This window comes from Taeniopygia guttata, chromosome 11, assembly GCF_048771995.1.
Source record: "Taeniopygia guttata chromosome 11, bTaeGut7.mat, whole genome shotgun sequence".
In the NCBI taxonomy this organism is placed as follows: Eukaryota; Metazoa; Chordata; class Aves; order Passeriformes; family Estrildidae; genus Taeniopygia; species Taeniopygia guttata.
Window position 1 is genome coordinate 7,712,825 of NC_133036.1, and position 21,736 is coordinate 7,734,560.

The 21,736-nt window shown below is 38.3% G+C and overlaps 1 protein-coding gene across 1 annotated transcript; it reads left to right on the top strand.

Moving 5' to 3' along the window:
* The first annotated feature begins 5,067 nt into the window (after positions 1–5,067).
* On the top strand, positions 5,068–20,940 carry BCO1 (beta-carotene oxygenase 1). Its single transcript, XM_032750540.3, has 11 exons — positions 5,068–5,222; positions 8,530–8,658; positions 9,953–10,082; positions 11,342–11,489; positions 12,298–12,445; positions 13,392–13,612; positions 14,456–14,713; positions 15,823–15,925; positions 16,520–16,614; positions 18,271–18,382; positions 18,559–20,940. Exons 1-11 carry the CDS (start codon positions 5,159–5,161, stop codon positions 18,729–18,731), a joined length of 1,581 nt encoding a protein of 526 aa, XP_032606431.3. The 5' UTR covers positions 5,068–5,158; the 3' UTR covers positions 18,732–20,940.
* The last annotated feature ends 796 nt before the right edge of the window (positions 20,941–21,736 follow it).

Consider the following 21,736-nt stretch of genomic DNA (forward strand, 5'->3'; position numbering starts at 1 on the left):
CTGCTGGAAATCTGACTACATGAACATACTAAAAATGCCAGGGCTGAGCATGCCACAGGCTCTCCCCTGTGAATCTGCTCCAAAGGCATTGAAATTAATGGAAGTCTTGTCTCTGGCTTTGATGGATTTTGAAATAGGCCCTGAAAAAGAACAAATAATGTTTGGAAATGTCTACAAATAAAGCCAAGCTCTCCGAGTGAGTCTACTGTTGGCAATTTCTATAGCAATGTGCATTTTTTTCCTAATCTACGGTTGCTATAAGCTACTCTTCAGCTGCCTGCAGCAGATGGAGAGTGGAAAAAAGACAATTTCCCTCTTTGGCAGTTTGTTGACTTTTTATACTTTAGTGCCAGGAAAGCATTCTGTCAGTTTATTGTTTACCCCAAGAATGAGAAAAGCATTTACATGAAAAGAAAATACTGCTTTTAAAGCATGAAAATTAGCAGCTAGAGTCTCCAGGAAGAGAGAAACTTCTGAAAACCCTTGTCACTCATAAGTGAGACTCACTTATGTCAGGTAAACAGTGCTCCTTCAACTTACCTTCTTGTGGGAAACATGTCTTTTGCATTCTTCCTCAACAGAATTTTTTTTTTTTTAATAGCTTTCTTATGCTAGAAGTCATTGACTTTGGAGTGGTCCTGATCTGTACCCAGATCACAGATCACAGCTGCATCATGACAGCCTGAGAATGTCCTGTGATTCAAACTGCTGCACTGCAGAATAGCTTGACAATCCATAGTAGAGACCAGAAAGTGCTAGATATGAAGAATTAAGGAAATGAAGAGCTGCCAAAGAGGAGGAATAAATGGCACCCCTGTTCATTTTGGCTGTTGTTCATTTGCCTTGAGGAAGAGCAGGTAAATTTACTCTCTATAGGAGGATATTACCATCTCTACATTCCTGAATATTACTATATAGATTTTTATCAGGAATGTAAACACCTCTGTGTTCTATTAATTGAATAAACATAAAAATGGAAAAATTCTTTCTATTGCTTTGACTTTGAGGTAGAAAAAAGATTTTTTCAGGTATCATGGACTTGAGACAAGATTATGAGTAGTTCATTTTACTGTGTCATGTAAACTTCTGCAGTGTGAAGAATGCTGTTATCCTGATAGGTAGGAAGTACTGAGTCCTGAGGAGACCCTACACCTACACCTATACCTACACCTTTCATCTCTTCAGTTGGCTTTAAAAATACTCATTTGCCAATGAGTTTAAGAAGGTGGATCACAACCCCACTTCCTTCCTTGCTCTCCTGTGCTGCTTATCCTGATGGTGGGACCCTGTTATTGCTGACTGAAAAGGGTTTGGTCTTGTTGTTGCTTCTACTGTCTAATTTTCCATGAGGCAACTCACTGCACTTACCAGTGATCCCTGCCAAGTTGCAATTTTGATGTTATCTTGTTTATAAAAACAGGGAAACAATTCTTATCTGTATAGGGTGCAATAATTAAATTAGACGTTCATGCCTGCCATGATGGGGTCAGGATAAAGATAAGTAGGATTACATTGAGGAGCTGTTGGTTTGAACATAATTTCTGTTTATAAGATGCGTATAGTTACTTGGATATGTCATCACCTGGATAAGTCCCTGAGGGTCTTCTCATAGGAACTGTCCCCTGGGAAGTGTCTGGCATTGCCTTTAGGCTCACAGATGGCCTTTCCTCTCTGCCACAGTTGATGCCTCAGTCCCTGCCTCTTTCTCAACTCTTTCCCCTGTGTTATTGCTGGCAGAGCAGAACTTTGACTGCTAGGAAGAAGAGGATAAGTGGGCCCCATAAGAATATTTATTTAGCTGTGTTTATTGAAGGCTAAATTTAGCCCCAAGCTTACTCAGAAAGGAGCAGAACTATCTCAAGAACCTGACAACACCTCATGTGTCCTTGTGATCATGTTTGACTAAGTGGCACAATTTAGATCTTCCATTGCCTTAATATCTTAATTAGAGAACTGTTCAATGTGTTAAAGGTGCCCTCTTTGGATAAAACATTAACTGGTAGATACAAATGGACTGAACTTTGCCCAGCACACACAGATAAAATAAATTGCTTGAATCTGAATTTACAGCCATCATTTACAGCCACTGTCTCTGCAGTCTCTCCGGATTTCCACAAGTGTAAAGCTGGCCAAACTTCTAAGGTGTTTAAGTTTCCACCTCTTGTTTGTTTTATTTAATTTAGTTACATATTTTGTTTCTGCTTATTATGAGCTATTTCAGAGCTTACAGGGTGTGGAAACAGAGTGGGAAAAAAGCTTTATTACAAGATGTTTTCATTGATAATGTCTCTTACGAGAAGATATCCAACAGCTTAGAAGAGAGATCAGCTTCCCAATTCCCATAAGTTCGTATCAGTTTTGATATTGGAGTTTTATTTGTTAGTAATAGATAACTGTTGATAGCAGAAAGTTCTTAGCACAGCTTAAAGTCATATATGTCAAGTCAATTTGATCTTTGTTAATGGGCTTTAATTAGAACTCAGATTCTATAAGCAAAAGACCGAGATTAAAATAAATTAAGTACAATGAAGATAAGGAATTTTATTGGTCTCTCTGTGGTTTATAAGGCAATAACTTGCTTCTTGCTAAGTAAACCAAAAGTACAAAGGTAGGCACACGTCAGTGACATTATTGTTGTCCTAGAAATGCAGTTAACAAGCTCTGCTGCCTTGGAAAGCTGTGTTTAGATTAACCACAGAGATCACACACAAAATGCAACCTCCAGCCTCCAAAAATGTCTTCATGGCCCTTTTAAAGGCTGGGAGAGAAGCTCAGGGCATGCAGAGACTGGAGGGAAGTGAAAGTGAGAAAGGGCCCAAGAGGAAACAGCTTGTGACCTTCACCACTGTTGTTCAGAGCAGAGAGAAATGAGTGAAGCAAATCTGCATGTGGTGGGGAGCTGGTGACTGCACAAATGTTGTCATGAGGGATGAATACAGGAAACTCTGGAGAGAAATGTGAGATTTGTTTGGGGGAAGATTTATATTTGAAGGATTTTGCAACAAGAAGAAACATTGTGAAATAATAAAATTAGAAAAATCACCTAATCCACATCCTCTACTGCTTATAGTTACACATTATAATTGTAAATCAATGCTTTTATATTTTGCCATTTCAATGTAAAAGGAGGGGAAATCACACAGTTAGCAAGAAAATTAATCTCCACACTATACTGAACTGCTTATTTGTCATTAGTGTGATGAAAACAATAAAAAATATTTTGCTGGTAAATGAAATATTTTTTTACTGACAAGCAGGGAAAACTAACTTCATAAAGCTTCTTTATTTAAACTGTACAACATATAAGACAAAACTTTCAGTCACAGACACCTAAAATTAGCTACCAAGCACATTTAGGTTGATTTCAGAAGCTGTTGGATATCTGCAGCTCCTTGTTCTTCCAATCAGACAACTTTTAACAAGATTTCCAATTATCCCATCATGGCTGAACCTTAACCTACATGAACACATGGTGTAGAGGAGGCAAAAGAGGTTTGAATTAATCTTTTTATTGCTTGCTTGCTCCATGGAAATCTTAATAACACTACAGATTAGACATCTCACAGGTCAGATAATTAAAACTGCAGCATTAAGAGTGCAGACATAAATGGATGAGGATGCACTGAAACAAACATATTAAAGCAAAACACAACATTGTGGAGAGAGAAAAAGTCCCCATGGCTTAGTGAGAGTAGACTTGGGCAGCTTTGGTTTATTGCCAGATCCTTTTCAGTCCCTAACATTGCTGAAAAATCCCTTACTTGGCTTTGTGTAAAAAGTGAATCAACATCTCAATGCACACACACACTCTCAGAAACATGCAAATACCCACAGGCATATGTATGGTGGATATGCAGGTCTGTGTGTTTGTATCTCCATATATTTGTGGATTTTGATCTCCTTCCTCTCCTGCAGCCTTCTGGCTCAATTCTGCTGTTCATTAGTATTACTAATTAAAAAAAAAAAAACAAACTTATATTTTGTCTTCTAATCTGGCTTTTTATTTTATTATCATCTGCTTCCGTGAGTGCTTTCCAAAAGAGACCAAGGCACACTGTCGTGATGATCTCCCCGAGTGAAGATCAGCCATCAAACAGACAGGAGGTTTGGAGAAGAGAAATGATGTATAATAAATGTGTCAGAAGAGTCTGTAGCACAAATTGTGTTTTGAATAAAATAGCTGTTATAGTTCTAAGAGATCAGTCAGTCTTAAAAAGTGATGTTAAACATTTTGGGAACAATGGTGATTCAGCTGAAAAAAATCGGATTTTAGGGTAACCCCATATGAAATTGCATAATATATAATTGTGCAAAGACTTTCTTTATCCTTCATGGTCAATGGAGCCTAAGATTTACTCTGCAATCACATGCTTTATATTGAAATAATTCTCTTTCCAGAGGATTTTTAAATTAACAACATTGAACTCAGTTAAGTACCTTATCTAGAAACAAAAGCATGAAGCTAAAACTCTGCCTTAGTTTTGTGGAATCCTGCCATACTTTCATAGGTGGATTTGGGTCACATATGGGAAAATATGGTAGAGTGAGAAGATATTTAGTTCAAAGATGTGCCATTCAGTTGACTCTGGAACAGCTTGTACATAAAGAAATAGACTACATGACTATTCCATGGTGATAATTTGTTAATTTACAGAACAGCTCAGTTTAAAATCACAGAATGAAAAGAAAAGGATGATCCCTTGCTCTTAAGTGTTTGTCATTCCCAAAGTGCCACATCCAGAACAGTGAGCAGAGATTTCTTTTCCTCTTTCTTTTTATCTTCCTACCAGACAATGGGACAAGCATCCCTAGCAGTGTCTAACATTTACCTGGACAGCTGCAGGTGATGTTTCAGCCCCTCCAGCCGGGTGTGCCTGCCTCCCTCTGCCAGGCCCCTAAGGAGCAAACAGCAGAGTCCACGTATTCCTTACTTCCCCTTCGAGCTACCGGAAGAGTTAATTTTAATACGAATGTGCAAGAATTAGAGCGTATGTTCTGGGGATTAAAGATCAGCTATTATAAATAGTCAATCTATAAGCCAGCAGCTCGGGCTGCACTTTGACCTTATCTTTATATGTAACAGGAGAGAGCCGCCCTCAGCCCAGAGCGGGGCACGGCGCGGGCAGAGCGGCCGGGCGGGCACGGGCATCGCCTCCAGATGGACACGCTCTATGGCCGGAACAAGGAGGAGCACCCAGAGCCCATAAAAGCTGAGGTGCAGGGTAAGTGAAAGCAAATCTGTTGTAAAAGCAGCCTCTCTTTTGGTGTTTTCCGATCCGTAAAAACTGCGACTCTTCTTGCCCGAAAGGGAAAGTGAAAGAGAGGCGCAAGGGACTTTTGTTTAAAGGGCTGATCTCAGATAGTATTTGTGACGCTGCTGGGGGATTCTTCTCGCTCCGTGAGCGTCTCTGTGTACTTTTCGAAAGTGTTTGAACAGGACTCGCTGAAGCTGGTGTGAGGAAGAGCCCGGGATTCCATCTCGGACGCTCCCTCCCCCAAGGCTCTGCTCCCACTTTCGCTTTCTCCTCTGCACCCTTCCCCTGCCCTCCTCTCTCCGGAGCTCCTGGGGACGGCTCCAAAATCAGGGCTCTCAAATCGGGGCTCTAAAATCGGGGCTCTAAAATCGGGGCTCTCAAATCGGGGCTCTCAAATCGGGGCTCTCAAATCGGGGCTCTAAAATCGGGGCTCTAAAATCGGGGCTCTAAAATCGGGGCTCTCAAATCGGGGCTCTCAAATCGGGGCTCTCAAATCGGGGCTCTCAAATCGGGGCTCTCAAATCGGGGCTCTAAAATCGGGGCTCTTCACCGGTGGCACTCCTACGTGGCAAAGCAGCAGCACAGGATGCCACATGGTAGCCTTAAAAAGAGGAGAAACTGCGGGGTATCCTTCGGCGACGCAGTTTAAAATGGCTCTCTAGGCTAAGGATGATACTCGATCTGTCGCAGGGACATTCTTCTTTCTTTCAGGATTTTTCATAGAGGAGCACAGAGGAAAGAATGAGAAAACATTTTCTATTTCTGCTCGTTTTACGCATGTGGAATGTGTGTGGAGAATTTTTTACCTGGGTGATTGCTTGGTTGGAGTCTGGTGAGGATTGTTTGAGCCTGATGGCCAATCCAATCCACCCGGGGCTGGACTCTCGCCAGAGTGTCACGAGTTGTGAGTTAGATACAGTAGTTAGAAAAAAGTAGGTATGTAGTTTTAGTATCTTCTTTAAATAGTATATTAAATAGTGTATTATAGCATAGTTATAATAAAGAAATCATTCAGCCTTCTGAACTGGAGTCAGACATCATTTTTTCCTACCGGGTTTGCCTGCATTTTACAATACTCGACCAACCCTTTATTTGTCTTGATTTCTTTTACTCTACAGAAGACTTTTTTTCATACAACTACAGGAGAGGTTTGTTGCTGGGATCCCCTACTTAGTAAATCTTGGCTGTGTTGCTTGTGATATGTAGTCCAAGCAATGCTAGGAATCTGCCATTCCCAAGTACAAAACTTAAAACTTGCAGGGCTTTGTTGCTGTTCAGTTTCGTGGCTGAATTGAAAAAGATTTTGTGCCAAATTAGGCAAAGTGCTTTGTTTTAATGCCTTTGAATTATTTCATGCTTTTATGGGTTTATTTTTTTCCTCAAGATAACAACTTATTATCAAAAAATTTAAGTTATTTGCAAACAAACAACGTATCAAACCTGATCTGTATTATGCAATAGTTTATTTGAACAAAGACTGTGTGCCTTCAGAAGAAGGTAAAGTTATACATGCAAGACATTCCTTCTTTGCTAAAGGAAACAAAAGAGAATCATGACCTCTTCAAATATTTTGGTAGTCCTGAGCTCTGCCAGTATTTTGGCTCCTTGTTACTCAAGCTGTGCACTGTAGATATCTATCACACTTCTGACATCAGCTGCAATTTAACCCATGCTCTCCTACAGCCATATGATTTTCTGAGATTCTATTGTTACCATAGTTAATAAATGTCCAAATATTTGGGGATTTCACTGTGTCACTAATGTGTCATCATCCATTACAGAAAAGAATAAAGTCCACATTTTTAAAGCTGCATAAGCAGTTTTGGGTGTTGATTTGGTACCCAGTGTGATTTACAGGAATGCTTAATTCCATCTAAGATGAATTATCTGAAAACCTCACTAGTTGACCCTTTGCTCCTTGTTTTTCACACTGAAATTATGTGGATTTGCACCAGAAATTTCAGAAGCTGAATTAAGTCCACAGTGCTTTAAAAATATCATTTTCCCTTTCTTTTCTTTCCCAGAAAAACTATCATAAAATAAAAATATACTATAGTTATTACCTTGTAGTTTCTTATGTTAGAAAGGGAAGTAAGGTTTAGTTTTCCAGGCTCTTCTAGAAAATAACAACAGCAACAATAATGATGATGATGAAAGTTCTTCCATTGTGTCAATTTTTAATGTACCTCATGTATTCCAGAACTGTAACCCTAAGGGAGTTATGCCTTAATGATGCTGCCCCATCTCTGGAATTGCTCGGGGCCAGGCTGGATGGGATTTTGAGCAACCTGGTCTACCAGACCTGCCCAAAGTAGGGGTTGGAATGAATTAATTTTTAAGGTGCATAGGAGAACATTTCTACCTGTTGTAAAGGGGTTTTAACAAGAAAGTGTGTCAATATAATCAGTGTGGAATCCCAAACTAAATGATAAGGAGAAATACAAGTTCTGAAGAGCTTTTTATGCAAAGGCAATACCTAGTGCAGGAATTGTGTGGAGAAGTAGTATGTGAACCTAAATCTTCCCTCAGGAGTCATATGCACAAAGAAGCCAGTCAAGCTTTTTATTTAATATCTGATATGCCTTTTTTAATCTCTTTAAACCTATTGACATTCTTTAATAGTTATTATTCTGTGATTCAAGTAGTAGGTGATGCATTTCTCACAGGGATTTGATGAGGAACATTTATGATTCGAGTCTCAACAGCACTTACACATTTTCAGTACAATATTCCTATACTTTGTGTACAAAACACTACATTATGACTAGTGTCACAAAAGCACTTCCCAAATGACACTATATTATGCTGTGTAATCTAATTAATGAAATGTCAGTGAAATTAGTTTAGCCTGAAGTCTAAGCTGATGTGCTGAAAGCCAGTGCAAATCATATAACCTATACAATATGTTTATTTCTGATAAGCTTGAGCTTTTTCTGGCACAAGTAGAAGGGTTTAATTGTATCACTGTAAAATATGAATGCAGGAAGGAAAGGTCCAATTTTATTTACTTCCTGATAATTAACAAATTACATTCCAGCAATCTCATTTTGTTATAGTAATCTCTGATAGCAATAGTCATGCAGAATGTCACTAGTGCCACATTTTTGAGTAGGGGAAATTTTAGTTAACCCAGACTTCAATATAATTATATGGTATTGCAAATCTCAACGCACCTACAGTCTGTCTGACTACGTTAAGGAAGTTTCCTTTAGGAAAACTATCCTGGAACATTCTCCTTGCTTAAATGAATGGGTAATGTCCTTTTTGTTTACAGGGCAGCTGCCCACATGGTTGCAAGGGATCCTGCTCCGAAATGGCCCAGGGATGCACACCATAGGGGACAGCAAGTACAACCACTGGTTTGATGGCCTGGCTCTGCTGCACAGCTTTACATTTAAAAATGGTAAGTTGTTGCACACTGGATTGAAAGGAACTCAACAGCACACACTTTGGTGCCTTACATTGCTAATTCTGTTCCAAGTTGGCTTGGGGTGTTGTAGGTTTTGTCTGCAGAGTGCTGTGTGAGGGGGGAGCTGCTGTGGGGGAAGTCTCTCCACACACTCCCTAACACCTCACCCTTCACAGCAGCAGCTGGAGTGTCTCTGCAGGGCTCTTTGCTGGGAGATGTTACTTGTCCTTCCTTCTGCAGTGCTGAAGTTCAGAGCTGTTGTCACCCCAGCACAGCACAAACCCAGCTCTGGGCAGCACTGCAGGGCAGCCTTCACCTTCCACCCAGGTCAAGAAAATCTGTTTTTTCCTGTGGATCAGCCACAGGGACTGTGGTGCCCAGAGGCTCTTCTGCTGTGGATGAACAGTTCAGTTTCAGGGAGGACCAGCACTCCCCTTTTGGGATTTGGTTGCAGCTCTGACAGCTGCCAGGAGAGAAACTGGGCCACTGTGTCACTGCACATGTCAAACCTCAGTATATTTGACACCCTACAGTCTCTCCTCCTGCCTGTCATCCTTATGGAGGAAAAACAGGCAGCTGTCTACCCTGAACAATTCAATTTCTTTTTTTTCAGTTCAAACATTTTTCACCTATTCAGCTATCACACAGCGTGAGACAGGATGGTTTACACCTGGATTCTTGTGGCAAAAAATGTGTATCTATTTTAAAAAATGGGATTTACTCCTGTTATCCTCTAATCCTAGTATTTACTTTTTAGTTCCCATTTCTGTGATTGGAAGCATTTAATGCCATTGCAGGATCTCCAGCCTGTCCAGCTCTACATCCTTAACAAAATAACCTATAAAGAAATAATCAGTGTTTTTTAAATTGCCAGTATATCTTACTTACCTAAAGCAAACAGAGCTCAGTTAGTTAACGTATTCATTAAACTGTTGATTCCTTCAAGCAATCTGTTACTCCCATGACTAAAGTTTGCCAATACAGGAGATTTTTCACCACCGTAAATGGATTGTATAATTAATCATTTTTGCGCACATTGTTTTATTTTCTGGAACAGTTTATCCAAATTCCTCCTTTCCCTTGAAAAGTATTAGGAGGGGGAGTCAGGAAATCTTGACAAACTGTTACCAGTCTCAGCAGCCATAAAGCCTTTAAAACAGGCAGTTGGGGATATTGTTGGTTTCATTCCGAACTATTGTTAGCTGCTTGAGGAGCTCTGGCTCTACCTGTGCTAATTTTTTAAGGACTAAGTATAAAATGTGATTGAGACTTGTTTGTTCTTCCTCAGGTGAAGTTTACTACAGAAGTAAATTTCTCCGAAGTGACACGTACAACTGTAACATAGAAGCAAATAGAATCGTGGTGTCTGAGTTTGGGACTATGGCTTATCCAGATCCGTGCAAAAACATATTTGCCAAGTAAGCAATGCTTTTCCCAAGAAGATTCTTCTATCTACTTCTCTCTTCAGCACAGATGTCTTTCTGTTTACCTTTGACACATATGTACAAATACAATGTTGATTTGTAAATTTACAATTGCTAAATATTGAAAAGGCCAAGAGACATGAACTGCCCATGGGTTAGTCTAAGGCAAGTATCTTAAACTCATTTTATCACCAATATCTGATGCTTTATTCAGTAACACAAGTAGATTATATAGAAAACAAACATTTTCTCTGCTTAGTGAAACATTTTGATGCTGTGTAAGGGGAGAAGCAGCAAGAAAGGAAAACATTTAGAGATGGGGAAGGTATTAATACAAAGCCTATTCAACAAAAAAATACATCAATAGCTCAATAGCATCAATAGCTACAAAAAATTAGAAAAACTTTTTGATTAAAGATGGTTTAACAGAAAGGTGAGGTGCAGGCCATCATGTTATCCTTGGTCTTGTAAAATTGGCTGTAAGGATTCACTAATAATTGCAAATAGGTTACCCTTCTCTCTTTCTTGCCACTAAACTTCCTCTGGTGACCTTGAACCTGGTAAGGTTCACATACACAGACCTGATAAGGACACATACACAGACAGTTATTGCAAAATAGCTGATATGTTGTAAGTTGTTCCCCTGAGATGAGATTTTCTTCCCTCTTCCAATAGCAATAGAGTAACTCTGGCATTTTAAGTTCAAAAGGGTAATAGCAACTTTGTCTTGGCTTCTAGTGACTGTGATGAAATCATACACTGATAAAGAAAACTGTCAAGCCTATGTGATGTTTCATCTTCTTTGAAGTCATAATTATGATATGGAATAACACTGGTAACAAAAATATTCCATTGGGGAATATATGAATCCATCTATTTGATGAAGCTAAAAAACCTCTCAGCTTTTAAGTAGGAACTGGTAGGCCAAATTTTCCCAAGACAGGCAGAGGAGAGTGTGTAATTAACCCATCCTGATAAATCAGTGCATGTCTAGAGCTGGCAGTGGGAATGGACCTGGATGCCCATTTGTGTGTCAAAACCAGCTACTTGCATGTCCTTAACCCTCACCCAGGCCATGGGCATTGGAGAAGTCCATCTCCTCTGCTTTCCCCCCCTTTCCAGGGAGCTGCCAGGAGTGGGCACAGCAGGGAGAGGCAGCCCCAGGTCGGTGGCACTGCAGGGCCACTTGTGCTCCACGTGGGGGAAAGGCAGCTCTGGCTTCTGTGGCTCTAATGAAATTTCCCTCTGGACAGGGCATTCTCCTATTTGTCTCACACCATTCCTGAGTTCACAGACAACTGTCTGATCAACCTTATGAAAGCTGGGGATGATTTTTATGCTACTGGTGAGACTAACTTCATCAGGAAAATTAATCCACAGACTCTGGAGACATTGGAGAAGGTACAAACCACCATCTGCCATTCTGGTTCTTTGTCTGCTGATAAATAAATTTCAGGCTGACTCATAAGGATGTGGTAAAGTGAAATTGTGAAGATACCAAAAGATAAAGGATATCTTTTAAGAAAGAACTCCTGAGTTAAAATTTAAATCTTTAGTTTGGGAAAAGCTGGGCTTTAAGCAATTTCACTTGTATATAATCTAGGAAGGTGGCAAGAATAATAGCACAGTTACATGATTATTTTGGGTGATTGCCATTATTATGTATCTGTAGTTATAAAATTATTTACGTAATTAAAAATCAGTAGGTCAGTTATGTGACTACTTTTCAAGGACCTTATATAAGATTTTATTTAATTGTTAAAATGAGAACTTGAGATATTGAAATATATACAATGAATTTTTTTTCTAGTGCACACTACACTTTGAGTCCGATTTCCAAACTTCAGATAAAATAGAAATCTTTTAGCTCCAGCAGATTGCCAGACAGCTCTGTTAAATAAAGTGCTTTCAGGGTGAAATGGGCATTTGCAGAATAACTTGCTTAGCTAATCCCCCCTGATGTCATGTGGCTTCAAGTGAGAGGGGGCTCTAATTCAAATTCTGTAACTTGATTTAGCCTTGAATAAGGAGATCATTTGAATACCTAAACAAATGTTTGGTTTCATTATTTAAATTTCAAAGCCATTTGTAAATGGAGTGCCAATATAATGCTGCCAGGGCTAAAAATCTGCTGGTTTTGTGGTGTTAGCTGAGATCAATTTTCATTCTCTTACACATGTCTCAAATCTCTTATTGTATAATTTTCCAGGTTGACTACAGCAAATATATATCTGTAAATGTGGCAACTTCTCACCCACACTATGACAGTGCTGGAAATGTTCTCAACATGGGCACTTCAATAGTTGATAAAGGGAAGACAAAATACCTTCTGTTTAAGATTCCTGCCTCTGTACCAGGTAAGATATATCTGTTATTGGTATTTTCTAGAAACTTGTTTGCAATTTCATTTCTTTAAAGGGCAAGGGTGGTGATACAGCTGTTCTAGTAACCAATGGTGTTCATTTTCTTTATTTCAACTTATTGTGAACTTTATATTAACTGCTTAGCCTGTCTGGGCATGTGCTGTTACAAAGTATTGTGTAAACAGGGTGTTTCAGTACGAAGAACCTTACTTTTAGATGGAGATTCTAAAACAATTTTCTCTATAGGGTAGTGCACATAATTTGAAGTTGTAAATTTTTATTTCTTTGTAAATGAAAATTCTCTTCAAATGCTGATACTATGATAATAGTGGAAGCATGATACTAAATAAAACCTAATATGGAGTTAATTCCTGTCTAATGTGGCCAATACTGGCCCTTGCTGAAATGCTGTCCATTGTTCACAGAGCAAATCCCTTGCTCTTTTTCCTTCAAGATCTTTTTTTTGGTGTTTGTTGTTTAAAATCAGCTGTTATTGTGTTGCCTGTTCCTTTCTTGAACAATCAAGAGGCCTTCCACAGCTGAAAGACCAGTTTGCAATTTCTAGCTGGGTCTCAAATTTGGGAACATCTCCTTAGAAGTTAGAAAACACAGGGGCATTTGAACCCCTTTTTAAAGCTGCTGATTTAATTAAACATATTTCTCCTCCATGCTGGAATTTCTGAAGACAGTAATCAGTGGAATCAAATCCCGGGACAAGGGGGTTGTGCCTGAATGGATCCATTAGTGTGACTTCACTGCATTGCTTCCTGCATGCAAAGTTCTATGTTAATTTTACAGGAGTAAACAAACACTTTCTTAACAGGAAAATGCAAATAAAACTGAGAGGAGCCAGTTCTTCCCTGCCTGGAAGAAATCCAAGCACAAGTTTAGAATAGAATTAATTAGAAATAGAATTTTAATTTTTATCATTAATCTTCAGAACAAGGAAAGAAGAAATCTTGTTTCAAGCAGCTGGAAGTGGTTTGCTCCATCCCTTCTCACTCTCTGCTCCACCCCAGCTACTACCACAGCTTTGGAATCACAGAGAACTACATTGTCTTCATAGAGCAGCCCTTCAAACTGGATATTCTCAAAATGGCAACTGCTTACATGCGAGGTGTCACCTGGGCTTCCTGCCTTGCCTTTAATAAGGATGATAAGGTACTTTTCCTACTGCTGAGCAATGGAATCAGGCAGGCCAGTGACCTCTTCCACACTGTTCTGTTTTTCATCTGGTTCATTCATTTTACTAGTCACTACTTTTTTTTTTTTTTCCTCAAACCTTGACTTTCATGTTGCACATTTTTTTTTTTGGAGGCTGTATGGTCTGGAATATTGTCTCCCATATCCAGAAATAATATCTGATACTGAAGCTCTTGCATGAGAGGCTAATTTGGCAGTCCTAGAAATATTGTGTGCTAGCAGAGAAATTCCAATTTGTGCTAACATCTGGGACAGATCCAGTTGCTCCTGGTCCTGGTCTGGGGTGGGTGAGATCTGCTCCAGGTGCATTGCATGTGCTGGAGAGCCCCACTGGTGGAAAAGCCTGCACTGAACAAGAGTCTTTCACTGGAAACTGAGGGAAAAACTGTTTTCTGAGGATATTATTTCTACATGCTCTGGGCATCAACACATGGGACTTGTTGAGGTACAGGGCACCACCACCACCACCACCACAGAAACTTTCAATCAAGGCAGATTTATTTAATTTAAAAAGAGAGCAGGGGACTTTCCAGGTTTTTCTGGAAAACTTCAATCCTCAGCCTAGCCCAAATAGTAATTTGCCACAGTAAAATGAGCTTAAAGCTGTTCCACACTCATTTTACTGCTGTGTTCTCTTCAGGTTGGAACCCCTTGTCTGCTAGCAGCAATCCCTGATATCTTAATATCCTTCAGTACTCATACAAAGTGATTAGAATGTTGGTGGTTACCATTAGAAAACAGTTTTCTAAATAACTATTTGCTGATTCTGAATGGCTTTAAGTAATGTTTTCTCTCTTTCAGACTTGGTTTCACTTTATAGACAGGAGGACTAAAAAAGAAGTGCCCACCAAGTTTTACACTGATGCTCTGGTGTTTTTTCATCATGTAAATGCTTATGAAGAGGATGGCCACATTGTTTTTGATATTATTGCCTACACAGACAATAGCTTATATGACATGTTTTATTTAAAAAACCTGAATAGAGACTTTGAAAAGAATGCCAAACTTACCTCCATACCAACCTGCAGAAGATTTGTGGTTCCTCTTCAGTACGACAAGGTAGGAAAGAATTTACTTTTTAACCTGTTTTCTGATTGGTAATTTAAAATACATCAGTGTGAATAATGAATATATTATTAGTTGCCAGCCCTTATGTGTAAATTTCTGATTCTGTCATCCCCAAAGAGTGCAGGAGGTTTGGGTTTTATATGTCCTGTGGGAAATGGCAGTGGGCAGCTGGCCATGGTTGAGTGGATTGGATCCTGGTTCTGACACCATCCACTCTGGAGAGCAAGGCTGTGAAGAACTCGTTGTTTTCTTCCCAGTGAGATTATTTGTTAAATGCCATCAAACAGAAGCAGATAGACCCACGTGGCTGTTAACTGCAGTGGCATGCATGAGGTTTTGCACAATCTGTTTCTTACACTTCACTGGAAGCCCACGTACAATTAATGCATGCTCCCAAATGGTGCAATGGTTCAATTAAAACGTGAAGATTTTTTTTTAAGTGTGATATACAGAGGAAGAGAAAAGATTTTATCTTTTAGTTTAATTTAAAGCATCACTTTACATCATTGTTTGCAGGGAAGACTTTATATTTGGGCAAGTTTCTGCCTGATACCTTTGGAATGGATATTACTTTTTCTGTCTACATCCTAGAACATTGCTGCTCTGTTCTTTTCTCAGAAACAGCTCTGCAGCAGTGACAAAGGATGTATTGGATCACACCAGCTGTTCTGCAATCTTAAGAATTCAGTAGTAGGACATTTAGAGTATATCACACCTATTTTTGCACTTGATTTTTAGCAGGTGCAAAAATCTAACCTTGGTGACTTTCAGTGAAAATTTGACACCTTATTCCTTGAAACTCATCTTCATTCGTTAAATTCTCAAATTTATGGTACTTCTGGACCATAGCCATGTGTATCTAAACATTTCTAAGGACTCAGTGTGATTCAAAATAACTATTTTATGATATATTAAAATACTCTGAGTGCAACAAGATTTCTAATGAAAACCTCAGAATCTAAAATGCCATAAGAAGGATCTTCTTGAAGCTTATTTGTTTAATCTGCAAATTGTTAATATCAATATCAAACCTGATGAAAAATCTAACTTAGAAGCACATTTTGGAGATCCATGACATTTCCAGCATTTTTCTCTTTCAGGATGCTCTAGTGGGCTCTAATTTAGTCACACTTTCCTCTACTGCAACTGCTGTAAAGGAGAAAGATGGAAGCATCTATTGCCAACCTGAAATACTATGTGAAGGTCAGATAGCTCCTTTAAATATCTGTTGCTACACCAGTTTTGTATTAGTACAGGAATCCAAGTCTGATATTAATATGGCTTGCAAATGTACTTGCTAGAAGTGTAGTTTGAGTTAAATAAGTCTGTTATGAGTAGTACTTCAAGTTTAGCTGCATTTTATAAAGATTGCCTGTGAAAGAGTATTTTTAACCTTTGATCAGGGCATAATAGCAGGAATATGTAAATACAGAATTACCTAATGTAAAAGTCATTTCTTAGAATGGTAGCCTCCAATTCTATCCCCGTTATTCACATCATGTATTTATAAAGAAAGAAAAAAACCCAAACCAGAAAAACCCTCATTAATTCCAGTGTAATGAATCCCTAAGAATAAAAAATTGTTGCCTTTTAAACTAACAGCCCTGGCTTACTTGTGTTAGTACCCATCTTCAGATTCTTACAAATTCAGACATTTCAAGTCTATACAACACTTTTATTGAGTAATTTCAAGTTTTTTTACAGGCAAAATGTCCTGAAGATTGGTGTGTCTATATAGATGTTGATTTTGGGTTTTCTCTTGTCTTGTTCCTGAGTCTTGAATATTATTTTACACAGGGATAGAACTGCCTCGCATCAACTATGACTACAATGGCAAAAAATACAAGTATGTCTTTGCAACACAAGTCCAGTGGAGTCCAGTTCCTACAGAGGTATGCTTAACATTTATAAAGTCAGTGTTTTCCCATTGCTTGAGCCATTCACTGCAAAGAAACATGAAATGTCTAAATTCTCATAAGAATAAGTTCATGTTTTACCATTTCCCTCATAAAGTATTCATAAACTCAGGCTTCTTACTCCAGCTTTATGTTCCATGAAAGTCTCTTGAATAGCTACTGAGACCCTCACTTTTCTGCTAAATTGGGCTGAACCTTCTGTGATGTGCCAGGAACTACAAAGGAGAGAGTAGGAAAAAGAAGTATTATTTACATATATATATTTAATATTTTTTCCCTTTAGGAAGCCTAGCAGAAAAATAAGATATTGTAATACTACCTAATAAATTTTAACTATTAAAGCAATATCTAATTTTGGGGAAACTTTATATTTTGCTGGCTAGTTCTCTCTTAGAGGTAGGATATGCTTTGTTTACATGTGCATGATGCCAGAAGACAGCCTAGAATACAAATAGATTAACAGGGAAAGTATTTAATTAAGATTTAAAGATTAAATAAAATTAAGGTAAATTAAAGATTTAAATGTATGAGTATTATATGGACAAGCTCACGCTCTACAATTCTTGTTCTGTGACTACAAGGCAGCACAAATTGCAGTCACTGTTGGTTCTTGCATATAATTACCACAACTGATTACAAAATAGAGCTGGATTTCTGCATGATGCAAGAAAATTTATTGCAGCCCATCTGACAAAAACAAATCTGCAAGCTCATTTACAGTGTAGATAATCTCTGCTTGACTCAAGTATAATAAAAAATAATGGTAGGAGGATGTTTTTTCACATCAGTTGCAGTTTAATGAACGCAAGCCCAACAACCTAATCCTTAGGTAAAGTCTGTCAGTGAAAGTGCTGTCATCTTGGCTAGAGGAAAGAATTCTTTGTAATTCTTCCTCCAGTCATTTGAATAGTTTCACTTTTGTGTAAACGTATTTTTTGGCTAAAGATCAAAATGGAAAAGAATAGAATTGCATCTCTATGGGTAGAGAAAAGGCCTTAATGGAATTGAACTGAAAATGCCAGGCATCCCCTCTGGCCCTTGGTTTGGCCACTCAGTGGGATGAAAATCCACACTCTGTTCCTTCAGTGAACACCAGTGTCTGCCTCACTGCTTTGATCTTTACACCTCACTAGGAACAGCCTTTCTTCTGCCATATGTACCCTACTGCACAATAGAAGGCCTTGAGGAATATGGAAGTAGCAATAAAAAGAGGATAATTCACATGATTAGAAAATGGCAAGTTTAAATCCTGTTTCCTGCTCTACTACATAGTCTCAGTGATTTGGAACAAGTCACTTAAATATTCTGTGTCTTGGACTCTCTGCAGTGAGGGCCATTACTTATAGTGAAGGGTCTTTTGTGGCCTGTTAGCATTTATGAACTATTAAACACCTGTAAGTGAAAGGTGCAATTGTAATCTAATGAAATGAAATTAAAAGAACATTGTGTGATTATGCAGCCATAAAATGTGACTCCAAAATCTAACCTTTTCCTGGTGTTTTTTCTTGTGATGATACCTGCCTTAACTCTTAGCATTGGTCCTCCCTGTCAGCAGTCTGTTCTTGTTGTACCTTTGGAAAAAGCCACTGTCAGGGTCACTGACATTTTTCGTTTCTTGTTACAACCATGTAGATTGCAAAATTTAATACCCAGACAAAGGAAATTGTCCACTGGAGAGAGGATGACTGCTGGCCATCCGAGCCTGTTTTTGTTCCCAACCCTGATGGAAAAGAAGAGGACGATGGTAAAATAATGACAACGTTCTGAAAGCTGGGGTTACATGAGTTTTGTATTAAATCTTACAAGTTTCAATATTCTTAGTCAAGAAGGTTGGGTTGATGCTTCCACTTTGATACAAGGTTATCTTTTCTGCTTAGTGAAACTTTTCTATGTTTCTAATTCTTCATTTGTATGTCACAGGTGTTGTTCTGACCTGTGTTGTGAAGTCTGATCCAAAGGATCCACCCTTCCTACTTATCTTGGATGCTAAAACTTTCACAGAGCTGGGTCGAGCCATAGTAAATGTGGACATGCATATGGACCTGCATGGAATATTTATACCACAGCAAGACATGAAAACTGAGACTGAGTAAAATCTGTTTGTTGCATTGCACTACTGAATGTGGGATAATATCCTTCAGGAACAGCCTTCTCTTACGATAAGAAATGACTAATTATAACCTCCTCAATATCTACATATAGTCTCTTAAAAGAGACAGAAATTACTTTATTACAAATCATTGTGTGCACAACTGGTATATCACTATTCCAAAAGAAGAATTATCAATATGAAGTGCTAATGTTGAATACAGCTTGTGGGGCAAGGACAAGAAATGTTTTATTTGAGTAGAGCAAAGCTTTCTGAGCAAAAGAAGTACTGTATTCGTAGGGTGACGCAGGGCATGAGTTACACATGTCTGCAGGTCATGTAACTTCCATGGGCTTTTGCAAGACTGCAGCTGACAATGAAAGTTGTCTCCTGCCAGAAAACCTCATGTTAAACTGGTGATACCATTGGTATCATGGTGATACCATGATACCAATAATTCATGGCAATATATTCTCTTGGTGCTTGATTTCTTAAACTCTACCATAACCAAAGTATTATGCTGAGGTGCTATATTTTTCTTATCCAGGACCTAACCCTTCCCCCAGTGTATTTTTCACTTTTACGTTGACAAAACCAAGTAACTTTATTGAAAAAGTGTACATGGTTATATGCAGCATTCAATCATACTTTAGTGACATTCAATCTTAAGCAGTTTGTATTTAAATCAGTTTTCCTTGGGCAGAATATCTGCCATTGCATTTCATGTAATTAGATGATTATATTGTGTAAAAGAGAAGAAGAAGAATTGTAGTCTTTGCTACTGCCACTAGTCTCTGTTAATAGCAGTATGTATGTGAATGAGGGCAGTGTATTTGTAGCAGAACTCAGACACACATGCACAACAAACAGTTTAGGAAAGAGTGAAAGATCTAATTTAGGCCTCATCTGAACCCACAGTAGCTGAAACTAGAAGCTGTTATTGTCATTACTAAGCATTTGCTTTATGTGTGCTTAGGAGTATCCATGTTCTCACATGTGTTGATCCTTGCCTGTACCAGATGCTTCCTAATAAAATTGCACAACTTTCACTTACAGCTACAATTAAAATGAACATTTCAACATAAAGTTCAAGCGCCAAGCACAGTGTGATGGGTTCTGTTACAGAAATGGCATTTTTTACCCCCCTGATTGTATTCCTAATACTGACTTTTCTTTAAGTGCAAGCTTTTTTTGCTTTGAATTTTATTTTCTCATTGTAGATATCTTTGCTGTTGGAGCATCTTTACTGATAGAGAAAACCAGGTGCACATCCATCCATTTCGGGTGTCCATCTGGTCTGTCTGTATCACCACACAGCTCAGGTACCTCTCACTTTGGCACACACATCCCGTCAGTGCCTCAGCTGCTCACAGTGTTTCATAGGAAGGAAACAGAATGAAATTATTTTCATTTTCTACCTCCCTACCACATGAGAATCTGTGCTTGGTGACCTGTTCGGGATTCCCTAAGGTGTTTGTAGCAGAGCAGGAACTGAACCAACATCATCCACAGTTCCTGTCTGCTCTGTAACAACCAGACCTCTGCTTAAGTCTTTGCACTTTGTTAGGATAAAGATATGCAGGCTATTTTTAATGTAAAAAAAAAAAATAAATCTAACACTGTGGTCAGATCTAGTTAAAATATGCAGGTTTGAATGTTCAAATGCTTACACATTCCTTAAAATGGAAATAAATGTTTCAGTAAGGTGTATCTGCAGAAATTGTCACTTTTAGTGTTTTCAAGGCCTATTACCATTAGTATTTAATAGAAATTTATCTTCTAAAGAAGAAATTTAGTTCAATTTTTGTAAATAATATGGAACCAGTACTGGAAGAGAAGATTGACTTGTGATATTGGCAAAAGACATCAGCTCTGGAATTGTTTCTTTTCATATGAAAAAGTTTAGATTTAACAAAGGTCACAAATACATTTCTAGAATTACAAGGTGGCAATGCATCAAAAGTCTAACCATTGTTACAGATTTTCTTCTAAGAGTTTGTCTCTAGAATTCCTTCTGTAGTACTCACAGGGTTGTTTTGGGATAATCATAGGTTTGGATAGGAGTTAGTTCACTTATGAGGGGATAATTTTTACTGGTAGAGACAACAGGATAGGGGATATACTCATCATAAAAACAACCTGTAGTCTCAAAAAGCAAACGTGTTATTTACAATCATGTAGAAATAATGCAGAAAATAAATGATAAGAACTTATCTTGGATGTGATTTTTAAATGAGATGTACCCTATTCCCTTGGTCAGTACTTCACAGGATTTGATTAGGTTTGTAGTTAATCTGAGGGATAAAACAGCGATGTAAATCTGCATTTGTTAATCCCAGTATCCTCCTGCAGCAGAGACAATAGGAATAAAACCCTACAGCTAATCACAAATTTGTTCAAGGATGTTTTTAGTGGTTGCAATACCAATCTGATGAAACATTTACCCTGAATATGGTAACACACTATCATTTCCAGGCTGACAGAAGCAAGGGGAAATGCTGATATGCTTTGCCAAGTGGCTGCAAGGCTGACAGGGTTTTTTTTGATGTGGTAACATGGCACGAGGTAATGAGTGTCATTTGGTTTGCTTCTGACACCCTTCACTGTGAATGAATCTCAAGGGTCAGAAAGGTTTGATTCTTCTTTTGCACCAATTTAAGTCATAAATTAGCCCAACAAAATTCATAGAATTTTTATAATGGCATAACACAAATCTAGATGGAGTGACTGCAAATAAAAAAATAATAAAGACATGTATCTCCATTAAAAGAAAAATACGTAGTTGAGTGAGAGAATCAGGCCACGGGTATGCATATATATAATTAATTACCTCAGAGATGTACAGATGGACCTTGATAGAGTGGTTTGGTTTGTTGTTGTTTTGGTTTGGTGAGTTTTTTGGTTTGTTTTTTTTTTTTTTTTTTTGGTTAATTCATTCATTAAATGGAACAAATAACAAGGTATAACAATGAATTTGTTCTTTGGAACTGGGAATTATCTGTTACACCA